This window comes from Chanos chanos, chromosome 15, assembly GCF_902362185.1.
Source record: "Chanos chanos chromosome 15, fChaCha1.1, whole genome shotgun sequence".
In the NCBI taxonomy this organism is placed as follows: domain Eukaryota; kingdom Metazoa; phylum Chordata; class Actinopteri; order Gonorynchiformes; family Chanidae; genus Chanos; species Chanos chanos.
Window position 1 is genome coordinate 10,413,057 of NC_044509.1, and position 17,172 is coordinate 10,430,228.

The window sequence follows — 17,172 nt, forward strand, 5'->3', positions numbered from 1 at the left end:
AAATAAATGCAGATCTGCTGATGAAATCAGGATCAAGAAACAACTGATAAGTGCTTGAATGATTCACTTAACAATGACAGAAAACACTGGCTTTCCTCAGTAGTTGTTGTGGTGGGGTTTGTGTGTGTGTGTGTGTGTGTGTGTGTGTGTGTTAGTGGCAAGCTCACATGAGTGACATTAATAAATAAATGAATAAGATAAACTATAAGTGGATTATTTAAAAGTCATTTTCTCAAACGCTATCTCCAATCAGACGCGAATCCATCGAGAGCGATTCTGCGAGGAAATATTTTGAGTGGAAAAATCTGACAAGCTAAAATATTTCTGAATCAAAAAAAAAAAAAAAAAAGGGCTGAGAGATCAATGCGCAGGGTTAAACTGCAGAACCAGAAAAACTGGACTCAAGGCCATCGCAGGCTGCCTGCTGTCCAGGTGCAAGCTGCCTTTGTGTACACAGCCATGATTGTGTCTGCAGACCCTGTGTTTGAATAAGAGACTGACTCTGAGGGTAAACAGAGCAGTGGCTCCTCTAATGCCTCGTACCTTTATAGGTGAAGGCTACCATGACAACAGGTAATCACCCGGAAGGAGGGATTTTTCTCTTTAGTGAGGGTGAGGGGGAAAAAAAAGGGAAAAGGCACAGCGGGAGTGTTGACTCCTTTTTTTTTTTTTCTAGAAAGGTTCTTTTCAAAGGCGGTTTAAAACAAATAAACTTCTCCGTTGGGACTGTTTTAGGAAATACGGCGACTTAGAATGACCAAAGTACTGCTTTTGGATTCTCAGAATAACAGCTTACTGACTAACTTAAGTCAGTACAAGTCAGCCAACTCGTGAACATCCACCAACCACCGACCATCAACAACATGAGGCCAACAAACAGAGCCACATTAAACTCATTAATGACTTTTCATATGATAATCCTCTGCTCTCGCTACGGCGGATGAAAAATCTTCATACAAACGAATCTTTTCTGAACACGTGTTAATGATTAAGACCACGGTAAAAAGTTACATTTCACAAACATTAGACAAGACAGTGAGACCACATAAAAGGTAGTAGTTTTTCAGAGCTTAAGTCACAGTCGCGTTGTTTCAAATGCACAGCTGAATGATTTTAGGATATGGCTTTCATTGAGAACCAACTGCTGGGAGCTGTGGACAGGCCTGCATAGCTGAAAGGTTGGCTGTGTCAGAAGTGAGCTCAGACACCTCCAGCGTGACCAATCAGAATCCCTTTTGAATTTGAAAAATGCTTGTCAAGTAGTTACCGCCCTTTTCAAACAACCTCCCAGCTACCAGCTACCACTTCGATTCCCTGCTGAGGGAAGCATGTTTGCAGTGTGTTATGAAGGAACTTCCGCCTTATTTTACAATACACAACACACACACACACACACACAAATGCATAGCGACCTGGAGGAGGCATCAACAACATAATCATTATATAATAAATACTCCTTCCCCAGCATTAGAGCCTGTCTACGCCTTCTAAGTGACCCTTGGTACTGTATTGAACAGACTAAGCTCAATAAAATAACCAGACTCGGAATAACCAAGCCTTAGTGTTTGAAACTGACTGATTCAGATGTTGGGGGGGGGGGGGAAAAGAAGTCTATAACGCTGCTATTACAGAATGTTCTAGCGCACCTCTGCGGACAAAACAACTGTTCCGTAAGCCGCAGATTTCAGTGCTATTTCTATTATGAGACCAAGTAATAATTGGAAAAAAAAAATCTTGCAACCTTTTTGTTTGCTGGACATGTGGTGAGAACTAGTGCCTCAAAAGATGAAGAAAAAAAAAATCCACTAAGCCAATATGCTATTCATAGAGACAAAACCATGGTCAGTAATGAGAACTGGGTTGACAGAGGGATGCTGGGAGAAGATGATTCATAATCTTGAAACTATTTCCCACTTGCCACTCAGCTTTCTAATAATGCTAATAGTCTCGCTGAATTCATACTGTCCTCAGGGTCAAATTATTCTCAGAGAAAGAAAAAAAATCTTTTCGCAATACCCTTCAACGTAGCATTGAGGAAACAACATGGGTTTTTTTTTCTCTCTCTCTCTCTCTCTCTTTTTCTGTCAGCAGTTGGAGGTTCGGGTGTACACTGGTCAGAGTCCCGCTCTCGCGATCATATTCAGACACTAAGGCTTGTACAGCTCAACAGTTTTGCTTTCAATCAGCGTTTTTGCTCTTACATCTGCAGTTACTGACTTCGTTCTTGTTTGTATCGTTGTCCGCTATGTGTACTCTCAGAAATCCAAGGCAGCCCTTTCAGATCAGACTATTGGTATGAGAAGGAAGTGTTACAAAGTGTTTGAGATATTTCATCTTATTTTCACACTGCAGCAGAGGAGGTAAAGAGGGCAAAGAAGCAAATTCCTTTTCTTTCAAATGAGAGCACACTCAAAGACACAGAAACAGACAGAAAGAGAGAGAGAGAGAGACAGAGAGATGGAGAGAGGAAGAGAGAATCCATGATGCGTTGGCACTGGGGAAATCAATGCACCCCCATTCGATTCCAAAGCCTTGTGAGTCATCAGAAGCCAACCACCATGCCGTTGATCCAGCCCAAACTTATTACCAGCTAAAAACGGCAGTCAAGTGGCACATCGTGTTCCTATCTTTACGCCTTGTTTTGTCTTCCTTCCCCGTTCAAAAAGAAAAGAAAAAAAAAAGAGAGATGAAAAAGATAACTGTAATTTATGGGGCAATTCCCCTGAATTCCCCCTCTGCTAATTTACCGCCAGTGGTGATGACAGCCTCCATTGCCTTGGTGCTGGGTCTGAAAACAGTTAGTGATTGATCTCTTGAACTCCCGTACACCTGTCTGTATATCCATTTTCACAGCCCTGATGGCTTTTCTAAAAAAAAAATAAAAATCTTTTGACGGTATTCAGAGCGGAACATTTTCAACAGTTTCTAATCTACGAATGACCCAACACACACAAAAAAGGAACCATTGTCAGGGTTCCTTACCAGTTTCAGACTTTACAAGGATCTTAATAACATGCACCTTAAATCAATTAGGCTAAATTAGTATGGCTTGGAGTTCCATTAGTGGTGCATTTCCTAAGAAACATTGCTGGATGCTAAAAAGAAAAAAAAAAGGCACAGAAGGGGCTTTGTAGATCAAAACATAAGTTTCCTCTGTGTTATGATAGGCTGGCTACCCCCATGTGGGTGGCATATGGTATGTTGTGATATAAGAAAAAATCTCCCACTGTCTAAGATATGCTTGTTGCAAGGTGGGTTTTTTATTTCTGGAGGGAGCAAAGACCTCACACGCTCAGAAACCGTGGAGGAGGACCAAGGGAGGCGAAAAGGAGATGCACACGCACGCAGACTGCACAGTACTTCAAAAAAAAAACAACAACCAAAAAACAAGAAGCTCGCCGGCGAGTTCAAAAGGATAAAGAGCAAAATCCTGCAGGATCTCACAATCCTGAACCGCCTCTATCAAATATGAGCTCTTGTTCAATGCAGGGCAGAACTACGCATGACCTTGTATGGAAGAACTCAGCAGGGCGCTAGCTGAGACAGCTGTAAAGGCCTGGTCCAACGTAGCATCAATAAAGTGATAATGGCCACTTTTACTGAAATTAGCCAACGCAATAATGTTCACCTGCTTGACATGAACGGGGTGCTCGTCTAAAAATAAAAAAACTGTAATTTTTTTTTTTTTAAAGGGATAATTGAATACAACTTGGCATTGAGTACTGTTGCGGGGTGAACAAACAGATGGTAATTAGCATCAGTGTGATACAGGGGTCACATTAAGAGCAAGTGGAAACACATTACAATGCTCAGCGAGGGAGGATTTTAACTTAATAATCAGTGTGTTGTTATGAAATCATTGCTGAGATGCACTTGACTTAAAAAAACAAAAAACAACAGAATACTTGACCAGTAGCAAACATCATTCATAAAGTCTAGATGAAGAGTCATTCATCATTTTCAGGCGAACTAATGCTCGTTATTAATCATATCTATATGAATGATGGCTTCACACGGTTGTGGATGGTTCCCAGCAGAACAGAGAGAATAAGACAATTTATTTTCGATTTAAAAAAAAGAAAGAAAGAAAGAAAGACTGGCAAGTCCAAAATCCACAGAGCAGCAGTAAATCTCAGTTAAACAACCCGACTTTGTATCTGATCTTTTCAACTTTACCTAATCCTTTATTTTATCCTTGAATTTTTAAACATGTACAAGCAGTTGGATATGACTCCCTGAGGGAGCAGGGTTAAAAGACTAAAGCACAGAGAACAAAAGTGAACTTGGCCCTCCCTCCAGAGACCAGTGCTATCCAATATCAGCATTTTCAAATACACACTTGTACATCTGTAATATCCAACACTCTTTCTTAAACAGGATACCCTGTAAACTTGTGTGAGAGGTGCTGGGGGTCAACCATATCGAGTTCCCCTTCACTTAACGGCTCGTTGCCCACTTAAAGAAGAAGAAAAAAAACCAGAGTCCATATGCACATCAATTCAAAAAATCAATAGATATTTATGCAGATATCAGTATTGGCAGACTGGCTGCTTGCTGCTCGTGTCTATGCCTGGATAACGAGGGATAAGTCCGATAGACCTGCAAGCCCTTGTAACTCACAGTGATGCAGTGGCGAAAAGATCAATTATTTGAAAGTCAAAGTGCTACGTGTGGGCCGATTCGAACCTTAATCTATCAGTTAGAGTAAGAAATTGTGTAAATTAACAAATAATAATGATAATAATAAAAAAAAATACAACTTTTTGTGTTTCCAGATGGAAAAGCTTTTCTCTGCCTGTTCTTCTTCTTTATTTCCACGCAATTTCAGCAAAGCTGGCTATTACTCTATCTTTCACATGGCATTAGGCGAGCTGCTTTTCGGATCTGTCAGCGAAGCTCTCTGTTGGATTTGGTCATGCATGGGGCAGCTGGTTTAGCAGGATGTGTCACGGAAGCGTGAGCATTACCCAAGCATGGATGTAATCATCCAGCTGATGGGCAAGCGCAATTACAGTGCTGTGCAAACGCGCTGTCAAAAGGGCTTTTGTTTGCCGTAACCCGTGGCTTCCTTGACCGCCTTTCTTTCTATGCGTTTATTTCGCCAGATGTACTTCAAAGAAAGTAAAAAAAATATATAAATAAATAAATAAGTACAACAATATGTTTATGAGTGCCTTGTTGCAGAGTGTTGAACTAAAACACTCGATTCTACAGAGGATTAATATGATGGTCCAAAAAAGGTAAGAGTGAAAGGTCATTTTTAACAACCCTAAGTCAATCTATCCATTTATTCATTCATTAAGAGGGGTTCTTCATAATTGGCAAACACTAATTAGGCGAAATGTTTAATTTACGAAAATATCTTCCCAACCCTCTACGAGTGACTCTGTAAGAGACCGCATAAATAAAACATGGGGTGTAATAAGCTGCCACTACGATTTTAAATCATTAGGTAACAAACCGTCTAGGATCCCATCTAGCTAGATTTTGCTCATAGGGAATTGTTGACATTTACTTTCATTTACTGAGAGTGACTGTTTGGAATATGGAGCACATCACCATTTCACCCAGAGTCTCACGCAGCAGAGAAAGACGTGTGTTTATTTTGATCCAGTACATTCAACGGCTCATTGGTAACTTTACCTGGTCGCCGAGTTGGGCTTTTGAGTGCTCTACACAAAAGACAGTGATTTTGACAGATACAGTTAAATATGGTTACGTACGGTCGAGTAGACACATCTAACAAGTGAAAGTAATTTCCACTGACAACGGTCCATTATCACATCTTTTCAGGTTTAACTGAAGCAAATATGAGAAGTTAAACACATTATTGTTTTCAGAACATTCAAAAACCTGATCCTCTTGATAAGACGATAGCGGCGAGATGCGGCAGAGAGATTCCACCTCAAACGACAGTTCTGTTACAACTGGCATATCACGTGACCAGCCAGGCCATAGCAAAACTGAAGCTGATGTTTCAAATCCATTAAATAATGATGAGAGGTGTGGGGAAAATTACATTGAATGGAGTGACAAAGACCTTCTCAGCACGTGGTAGAAATCTAATGGGTTTATCAAGCCCCAAAGCTCAATGCAGACTCCTCTTCTGGGCAGGGAGGGGAGGAGGGTCAGCCCATGGGCTGAAGAATGACTTATTGGTTTATACGCTCATTTGGAAGTCTGGGAAACCGCATAAAGGGCATACTTATCTGCAGTAACTAGGACCCGCACTTCCCCCACAATGCAAATGAACAGGAAATCAATGGTCTTGATCTAGTCTTCCATGGTGATAACAAGTAGTAGATAATAGATTGGGACATCCATCACGGGCGTGGGCATCATAATGAGCTTGTCTGCCTTGTACAGAAGAATTGTTCTGCTCCACCCAGCTTAGAGAAGTCATGGGCTTTATTCAGACGGTGGAGAGGCAACAAGAGGTATCCAGCTGGTGTCAAACAGCATCAAGAGCACACTCTTTGTGAAAGAGGTCTTCATTAAAGTCAGGGCACTAAGAAAAAATAAGAGCTTATTCCCTCTCTCTCTTCTTTTTTTTATCTTTAAAGGTGAAATTCTTTCCATCCTGCCGCCTGAGCATACAGCCTAATTGACCTGTTCACAGCTAGGGTTTACTGGAGAGGAGGCTGACACGAGGCCTAGAGTGCTGAAATAATTGACTTGATGAAATGAAGAACAGAGGATTCTCAGAGGACGTCTACGTCCATCCTCTCACAGCCAGTGGCTAACCGCGCGCTCTCAATCAAATCTGATCGCGGGCTTGATTAACTAGCCTCTGCACAGAGCACTGTCCACGCTTTTTCCAAACCCCAGCATTCCGTCAGCGCCAATCCAGTCGCTAGCCTCGTAATGCCGGCTCCCCCGTGCGCCTGCACGTCGGTACCCCCCAGGCCCTCAATGAGCGTTGCCCTCACATCTGATGAGGTTGCCCAGGTGAATGGAAAAAGCAGCTGAAAGGTAACTGCTCCTCTTATCACCTAGAAGCAACACTCCTCTCTCCCATGTGTGTCTCATCAAATGGCCAGAAAAAGAAAAACTTGCATTAACCTCATGAGAAATGGTTTGATTGAGTCTGTTTTTTTTTTTGTTTTTTTTTTTAAGATTGCTGAATTGAATGGCAATAACATTGTGAACAATTTTTTTTGTTTATCAGTGAATAAATGGGAATGGATTGTGTTATGGAATAAAGTTGCAATCAACACAAAGAGGTAAATCTGTAATCAGTGTAGTCAGTGATTTGTGAAATAAGGTAAAACTCCTTGAATGTACATTTTGAGTTTTGCGCTCTGAAAGTGGAAAAGTATGTGAAAATAAGCCTCGGGCATGAAGCTCTGTTTGTACAGAATGAGAAACAAGGCTTTTGTAGAATCCTTGCCCTCACATGTTCTATGAGCACGTCTTCCATAAATCCAAAGGCAGGATTTTGAAGCCTAAGGAATTCCTAAGCAGGACACTACCACAGTAAAAAAAAATAAGCTATTTTCTCCAGTTCAGGCTTGTGCATCAGACATTGTTCCTGTGAAGTGTCTTCAGTACTGAAAAAGCCGGTTGGCTCGTCGTTGTTGGCGTCAATAAGAGCGTTAGATGAAGTACAGCTCCCAAGGAGCATCTGACCCTGGCACCGAGGAACACAGGCATTGATGTAAAAGAGAAAAAATGCATTCTAGTTGCCCTTGCCATGTTAAAACTCGTTTAACAGTACTGCCGCCAATATTGAAGATGATAATGAGGTTCCTTAAGAGAGGAAACAGTGCATGTTCTGAGACAGTGATACCACAAAAACCATTTAAATTCTGAGCTAGTACCACCAGAGGACTATACAACCAGACCTGTCTGTTACAAAAAAAGACTTACACTTAGCTGATACGATTTAATCTTTGATGGAAAAGTGGTCTGATTCCCTTTTTAGTCAGCTACAAAATTTCTCTAATGGTATGAGATATTTTCTCTTTAAGCTGTTGACTGATGGCTGGGCGTTAAAATATCCAAGTCACATTACCGTAGCAGCAACTAGCGGAGGGACACTCCCATGCCTTGACAATGCATGGTAAACATTTTTCAGATATGCTGATTGAAATCATGGTGAACAGGCGCAGCAATCTCTCTCTTTCAAGATGCTGAATACTGGTAGTGCATGTTAATGAGAGACCACATTTGAGAGGCAGATTACCTTAGACGAGCAGGAGTCTAAGTGTCCCATTCATAAGGACATCGTTATGTCGGGGGTTAGCAACTTGACGAGAGACTGGGAGACAGGGCCACAATGAAGCACCAGTGGCAAAGCAAGGAAAAAATCCACCCATTCCACAACTCCGCATCAGTCTGACCAGTCACTGTGCAGCTCAATTGTTTGCAGATCAATGTTGGTAATCACGGCTCAGCAAAAAAAAAAAAAAAACTCAGCACTCCACATTGGGAGATTTCTCTACCATTGACAATGGAGGCTGTGCTCTCTGCAATGAGGTGTGGGGAGGCATTTCAAATGGAAGCTCCGGTTCTTTGCCAAGAAAGTCTAAATGGGACCATTCACTGTTGTGCTTATGCCAAATTCAAGTTGCTTTTTTTTCCTGTAAAGAAAGTTTTGAATAATCTATAGCTGTTACAACTCTCCCAAAACACGAAGAACATCCCAAACATTTTTACGACACAAGCGTATGCAACAGACAAGGCTATAGAAACAGTTATAGTTTATACATCATCACTTAAGGAGAGCAGAAAGGAGGGTAATTTGCTGGTTATCCCTGGTTAGAGTACACACAGGTGTTACAATTTCAATGGTCTTGTTCAGGAAATCTTATTTAGGTAAAATAAATCAAGACAGAAAAAGGTCTAGTCTGGATCATCAATCAACAGGTGCACTCATGCCTGGCAAGCCCTTTCCATGCCCACCACTCCGCCACTAAAGTCAACCCTGCCAAAGAATCTTTATGCTGGCTTTCCCGTCTTTGCGAGTGCAGGCCCAATAAATGTCATTTAGTTCCTTGGCACATTCATTGAGTTTCTCATTCCAGGTGAGGGAAAAAAACAATTTGTTATAGCACCCTTGTCATCATGTCAAAACAAAAATCCAATTATCATAGCATTTGAGCACAACAGTGCAAAAAAAAATGGGAGATTGGAACACTCATACAATGCGACAAAAAAAAAAAAGATGCAAATTCGATTTGGGGTTGCATATCTCTTCATAACAGTCTCTCTGGTCTGCACAAATTCTGTTTGTTTCGGTCTGCATAATGGTTAGTGCAGCTCATTAGAGAGAACAGGAAAAGCTCTCATTCCAAAATACAAATTTCTCACACGCCAAAATAAGACATAGAATACATTATGCTCAAACTGCCGGTCAGCGTTCGTATTCGCAACTGTATTTCTGCAATACGAATATCTAAGATCACATCAAAACAACAAAAGTATGCACATAGAACAAGGGGAAGGTGAGCAAATAGACACAGATCTATCAAAATGGAAAGCCACTATGGAAAGACTGCACCAAAACCTGGGGATTCATAATTGGCAGACAATTGTAGGAAGATGGAAATATAATCAAAAACAAAGCAGTGGTTACAAATGAGACCAAATAGCTTCTGTGGTCTTAGATCTCCTTTTATCTCTTTTTGTTACAGTAAAGAATGCAGCTTTCAAGACCATTACTCACGGGACGAACCCAAAAAAAAAAAGAAAAAGGAACAAGGAAAGGAACGGAAAGAGCTGTCAACGATGAGCTGACACTCATCCGTCATGGCCAGCAGGTAAGTGCACTTTGCAATCATGACCATAATGCTGTGCATTATAAATGTGTTTGGATGGAGGTAGCTCTTCTGAGGAGGAGTTGTGGGGAAGGGGGGAAGGGGGGGGGGGGGCACTCACAGGAAGTCATCAGAGGTTGAGTCGTCCAGGAAATACAACGTAAGAGTATACCCACGGTCATTTATCTCCTGTTCAGAATGAACTGCTATTAAACCTCATGTGTTGTCCTATCACGGCAACAGCAATGCGTACCAAAGGAAAAAAAAACAGCACTAGAGATAGTATATCGCTGGCCTTCATAATGCTATAATCAAATCTGAATACTGTAGATAGTATATTGCTGGCCTTCATAATGCTATAATCAAATTTGAATACATTGGGTAGTACAGTGGCTTCATTTCCCTACATCTGCTTTCCACGCTAAAACAATTAAAGCTAATTTGCAACATGAGATTAAGCATAAGAAAGAACATTGTCTCTTTACATTACTGGAAGCCACATCCACACATCAGTTCATTGTCAGGACAATCCTATAAACAGATCATCACGCTTACAAGGTAATTTGGGCGACGCGCCGTGACCAGCCCTTCGCTTACTCCAGATTCTTCCCGGTATGACTCTGGAAGAAGAGCAGTGCCGTGGGGCTGGGGCCAAGAGCCGAACGCAATCAAAGCCCTAATCCCTGTAGTGCGTAGATTGAGGTGTTATCGGCAAAGCGAGTGGTCTCCCCGGGAGGTCGAGAGTTCCTGCAGACACATGATATACTATGCTTGTCAGACAGCTGCAACTCACACCTATCCCTGGTTTTTTTCCCAAGGCCTCCCAGCATGATGGACTTCAGGAAAAGAAATCGCATTAACCGTCCGGTTCCAAAGTTTACACAGCCCTTACGGAGAACCGAGATGAATGGGGGGGCGGGGGGGGAGGGGGGGGGGGGCGAGAAAGAAGCATGGCGTCTATCTCATTTTCTGCATCTGAGACCAGAATGCCAAAATAAGCCACACTCGTGTTCTGCTGAACACAATAGAACAACCAACACCGGGAGAAATAAGAGATGACTCACCCCCCCCCCCCCCCACCCCCCACTGCAACCCCCCACCCACTTGCATGAATGTTTGTTTTTCTGGTGTTTCAAGTTCTTCGCGGTGGTGGATGTTTGTCTCTCTTTCCCCCCTTTCCAGGCTGGTAAAAGGCTCACTAAGCGACTGAGATGTAGAACACACCTGCCTTTTTGTTCCATGATGTGAACTCACTGAGGTAATATTCCCATAAAAAAGCAAAAACCAAAACAACAACAAAACAACAACAACAACAACAAGGAGGGAGGATTATTTATTTATTTATTTATTTATTTTGGCCTGGACATTGCTCATGTCATTGTAAAATGAAGTGAGCTTTTAAAACTGACAGGGAGTAAAGGATGCGCTTGAGTGATATTGTGAGGGCGCTTCCCCAGTGTCTCACCGCCATTAAGAGCACATTTGTAAGACACAAAGAGGAGCGACTGACATATGCCTTGCGGCCTGTCACTCAGGCTCCCCATTTACGCCTCTTGAGTGGTCACCTTAGAATGTGATATGCGCCATTAACACTGTGTGTCAGCCACATCGGCTCGTCACATTCAGCACCAGGCGGGAGACACCCATTAACCTTCGCCTCAGATCTAAAACCAGAACTCCCCGCTGACCAGTCGCTCTTGGAGATTACCACGGAGAACCACAGACATACATTTATCTTCCTATGAAAGCTCTCCACTGAGTCCATCCTTCAGAATGAATTAATATGAATCTTGTCTATTTGTTTAAACTGTATTCAGCATTCAAAACTGTGGGCCACAAGTGGCGGTGAATGTACAATTTTGAGCAGGCAACCACCTGCCAACTCTACTTCAAGTCCGCCCACTGAACAAAGGGATGAAATATGGGAAAAAAAGGCATCTCTGAGGCTTAAGGGCAGTTCGGTACATCGCTCTCAAGAGCATTGAAGGCAGATGGTGTTCCATTACAACAGCCATTTACATGGTTACCTTTCCCTGAGATACACGGACGGTAATATTTTAATTGCGGTCTGATAAAACCATCAGATAGAAATTCAAAACACTCCTTGTTAACTTGAGAAGGAAATTCAGAACACAATGCCGAATTCAAATATAAGTTCTTTCTCTGAAGAATATATTACACATCCCGGAGAGTTTCCTTACTGTTCAATACTTCAAAATTTCACTAATTAAAACCTCAGGGTATATTTATTTCATACATGGACACAGTAACTGACTGGCGAAGATAATGAAGCACCCTATTCTGAGCACGGCTGCCCTCAGCCTGAGGATCTGTGGAGTTGATTGTCCACTTGTTTGTCTATTCTAGGCTCTTCCTCTGTGCTCCTCATATTCAGCACAACCTTAAGTCTTAACTAAAAACTCTGATCCTTTTTCCAATCCACATTTTTCCTGTGTAGGTACAGAAGTCGAAGAACAATTGATCCTCTGGCTTTTTATAACCCCTTGTGATGGGTTTATTGTTCGTCCTCTGCCCGTACTTGGGGACCGCTTTGAGACTCCGCTGCATTCATCGGCATTAATCAAACAGTCTAACTCTTCTCTTCTCTTCTCTTCTCTGTTCACTGAAAGAAGAGAAAGTCTGAAGAGAGAAAGAGTAACCAAACCACACCTGGTTGTGTTGACTGTTGCCTAGTGCTGATTCACAGGCACCAGGACTGCACGGTCTCTGTCTTAAAACAATGGCCAAGAACATGGAAAAACAACCTCCTGTGGAGGAACAACTTGGATTACTGTTAACCTGATACAGGCTCAGAATGAGAGATGAGGTGAGGCCCTTCAGGTTCTTTTCACCTCACCGTGCTAGGATCACAGGGGTCAATGGAGGATCTCGAAGCATGTCCACCCCAAGCCTTGACCTCACGGGCTATAGATAGATGAAGGATGGCTACGGCCAACAACACGCTGTTGCCGCCAAAACCAAGGACACTTCACGAGAAGGCACGGGACAACACATCCAGAGGCCACCACGTGTCAAACATTTTTCCCACCTTATCTAAGTTTAAATTCCCACACACACACAGCTGCTGTAAATAAGTCTTTGCATTCCAACAGAGACAGAGTTTGAAAAACAGTTCGGTGCGGTACTTTTCCCAAAAAAAAAAAAAAAAACCCAACAGCAACAACAACAAAAACGGGCGATTCAGTTCATCACTTGTTGGCTAAAAGTCTTAGTTTGGCTTACACATTCTTTCAACGGGCCGAATATGAAGACAACAACGTCTCCCGCCTTATCTCCATCTGGTTGGCATTACAGTGCTGTCTGTTTTGTAACTGCTCCTTGTCTGACTAACTGCTCAGGGGGTAGAAAAAACAGTTGGGTAAGTTTCTGGTAGTTCTGTTTCCTTCCACCCACATTAAGACAAATGATGAGATGCAGCATAATACATAGACGCACAATGAGTATAATTAATGCAAATTCATGAATACACGCATGAATAAAAAACGGGCTGATTTATGTTGAACAGGTGGTGTGTGGTAAGGAAACGTTTCTGTGTTACCCCCCCCCCCCCTTCTCTCCGCAAGAAAATGTTCTCCCACCCCCCTGCCTGACACACCTTGTAAGCCCCTGAGGTGAAGGGTTGGAAGGGTCAAACAAACAGCCCTCACTGCAGGAGCGACAGTATCAGTTATCATTGGCTGGCCTTGTCCAGTTGGTGAGATCCAGAGCAGGGTCACAGAGAGCCCCCTTGATCCGGCAGCTGCTTTTGTCATCATAGCTGCGGTTGCTCTTCTGTTGGTTAAAGTTGAAAAACTATTGGCCTGATTTATAAGTACACAGCACAGTGTCCAAGCTTGTGAGCTATGTGTTAAAACTTTGACCACATGAAGAAGGTCAGCTATTTTTTACTATCCATTGTGACCGGAGGTTTAAAGAAAAAAAACCCACACACACACACACATTGGCAGTGGAGGGGTCATTTTATACTTCCATAAACTTATTACCTTTGGGTGACTGACAACACTTCACTTCTATTAAAAGAAATGCTCACAAGATCTACTGATGTTTCCCAATAAGAAAGTTTCAAAGCATGAGGTGCCACATAACAAATAGCACATGACACACTCAGACAGTAAGGCTAACAAACATTTGCCTCAGATAACGTTCACAAACAATAATTGTTTTTCCTCTGTCATATACGTTTATTACAGCGACTGTTTCTTCCTTCATTACAGTGCCATTTGGAACATAATTGTTCGATAAAGTCAGCTATAACCCAGATAAGCCTGACAGTTTGTTAGTTAAACAAACTGGGCTAAACACCAGTTGTATGCCTTCGGGTCAAATTTTCAGTAATGTATAGTACCATACTGGTGCTCCATACCCGACTCGTTAGTTAGTTAATTCAAACAATGCCTCAGACATGAAAAGGCAGTGTCTCTGTCTTGAAGCGCATACCCAAAAACACATTAACACTTGTACACACATGAACAAGCACGTATATACACATACACATACGTGCGCATGCACACACACAAAAATACACACACACACACACACATGTACAAGGCATGAAATCTTAAACAGAAGGCAGGTTATACCTTGGGGACTGAGTGCTAATTCATACTTCATGGTAAAGCTTGTTCCCCTAAAATGTTTTGGCACCAAGATGTCTGGAGTTTGATTCGTGTCTCCAAGCATGGAGTCAGCAAACACTCATTCTCTAAAAATAAGCAAGACCTTAAATGCTCTCTAATTATGATCTAAGAGAGATGAGGTCTTTAATTCTTCGGAGTGCTTTTGAAAATTCTGAGAGGTGGAGAGCAAAGGGAAAATAATGCTGTAACGCCCTCCCATTTATTTTGGGTTGTCACCCAAAGAGAGCGAGTAGCATGCAAATTTTAAAAGTCCTAGAGGGCAGAGAGAGAGAGAGAGAGAGAGAGAGAGAGAGAGAGAGAGAGAGAGAGAAAGCCTTTATTATTTACAGATGTGCCTGCACCCCCAGTAAAATTCAAAGCAGAGGATAAGGCTGTGATTATACCATATACCTCGTTTTGAGGTAAAGGAAGTCCTGGCTCCTCCCTACTGAGACCAGAGGACCCTGCTCCTCTACGAGCAGCAAACCATTAAGTGTGGGGGGGAGACAAAGATTCGGTCTCTATGGTGACACCCAATTATCTACACGAACTGAATGTCTTTCACTTAGCAGAGCAGAGCAGAGCACCCTCAGGGCCGAACCCGGGCCCCCCTGGGCCTTTGCTTTTTCCCGACCAGAGACGTCATCCAGGGACCTCCCGGGGTTTCGGCCCATTAAGGGAAGAGGAGCCTCTCATGCCCAATCTCTGTGTTTATCTGAGAGGATATTAATGGGCTCCAACGGCCAAGTGATGCTTTCCAGCAGCAAGCGAGAGGTGAAAGTGCTTCCTGCGTCGCCCCCCCCCCCCCCCCCTCGCACGGCTGCTAAAATGTTCATCGTCAACAGACGTAAGGGCAACCACCTCCTTGGGGACAGGGAGGTCTGAACAGAGTTTGTTTGACCTTCCAGTGAGCAACGCTCCCGTTACAGAGCCTATTCCAAATTCAAAATACTGCTGGGGAACAAGCCATTGCTGTTACGCACAGGTCTGCAGATGGAACTCCTCAGACTCAAAAGCACAGCCTCCACTGCCTTAAGAAACAGAAATCCACGGCTCGTTGTATAAAACAGAGCATGATAATAAACCTGGGGATTAAAACCAGACTTGAAAGAGATAATCTTCAGGGGTTTTTTTTTTTTTTTTTTTTTTTTGTGAACTGACTGTCCATAGAAGGTCACCTTAAAAATATCCCTGGAGACAATATCCAGACAAACCAGATGAGGAGACAAAAAAAAACAAAATCTTGTTATAGAGTCTAACATATTTCTTCATCTCTCAGTCTCTAGCTGTAAGATTAACATTCATTACCATGAGAGAAAGACAGCCCCCTGTTTCAGGCAAAGACATGAGAGAACAGACAAGGACAATCTTAGTTGCTATGGTTCACTATACAAAAACTTACCACAATGGACAAACAGGCAAGGTCAATATAGCATATATTTACCGTTGTTAAGCCGGTTTGTCAGTGCAGCAAAATGAAACCAAAACCATATCAATTTCTCTAATGGAAGAAACAGGAAAGCGGTAGGTAATGAAAATGCAACTACCAATCCTGAGATGGAGTCTGCAACAATACAAATCTAATCTTTCTATATGAGACATGGGTAGACAGATTTCATACACGCAGGTCAAAATCAACTGTCTCCCGGGCACCTCCCCTGGGGCAAATGTTTGACTGTGATGTCACGATGACCCAAGAAGTGAAATTGAGAATGTGAACTTCTGACACCGCTTGAAAGGGAGCTGTCACAGGCCCAATAAAAGCGCCATTGAGAGGCACGGATTGGCCCAGTGAGGACAACGACACAGTGATGGCCCAAATAGCTGAGATGAGCACTGCCAGGTCACGCTGATAGCAGCCTATTCTTTCTCTGCAAGGGCCTGACTGCCAGACTCTGGTGAGAGGAGGGGCAGGTGTGACTGACGTTGGCCACAGAAGGCCCCCGTTGTTGGGCACTCCTGTCAGCGGGGGAGGTAGGGGAGACATGGGAGCTTGGTTTAAGCCCAAGGTTACTCCATTTCCCGTTAGTTCCAGATAAGACTCCCAGTGTCCAGAGCCCCCTCTGCCACAAGCGCAGCCCTCCCAAGGCCCTGCCGATGGCTTATCGGGATGAGGTGTGCCGAAATCATCCATCTGCTCGCGCCGACACAGATAAGCCCCTGTGGAACTGTGGGTAGGCAAGACCAGGGAGCTCAATCCAAGCCTCAGAGAGGTAAAGGCCCTGGGAATGGAGCCAGCCACGCAAGCAAAGTCCCACTGTCCTTGTCTCCCCCACCCCGCCCCTATCTCTAAAGGGCTCTAGCTTCACCCAAGAGAGGCGATCCAGCCCCCTAGCACGCACTCTGGTGGAACTTTGCAAACTTTCTTGTACAGAACATACTTTATGCAGAGGAAAAGTAAAGTTGTGATGGAGGACCATGTAGTAATGAGGAATGGTTTATCTTTCTGAAATTACACTGGGATTACTCCGGGACTGCACTAAGGCTGCTTCTCGGTATAATTAAAATATGCTAATGCGATCTGCACATTTATGTCAAACAAGGCTCAGTCAATTAAAAGAAAGAATGTTTTTTCCAGAACATCTGACAACACTGATAACCTGGCAGGGAAGTCACAATAAGAACGTAGAAAGAAAGGAATCGTGCTGGGCCTATTCACTTAAACATACTAATCGCCGTGTTTATGATTTCTTTCTTCTTTTACGCATACACTGTGTTATTGTTAGATTTGTACCTTGAAGAATGAGTCATTCCAAAGCTACAAAGAGCTTTTGATT

General features: G+C 42.9%; 1 protein-coding gene across 1 annotated transcript in view; it reads right to left on the reverse strand.

Annotated features, from left to right (window-relative positions):
• alcama (activated leukocyte cell adhesion molecule a) overlaps positions 1-16,529 on the reverse strand; it is a 29,345-nt gene extending 12,816 nt beyond the window's left edge. The window contains exon 1 of the mRNA XM_030792207.1: positions 16,049-16,529. Within this exon, the coding sequence (XP_030648067.1) occupies positions 16,049-16,529 (481 nt within the window). The remainder of the gene's footprint in view (positions 1-16,048) is intronic.
• Between the last annotated feature and the right edge of the window lie 643 nt (positions 16,530-17,172).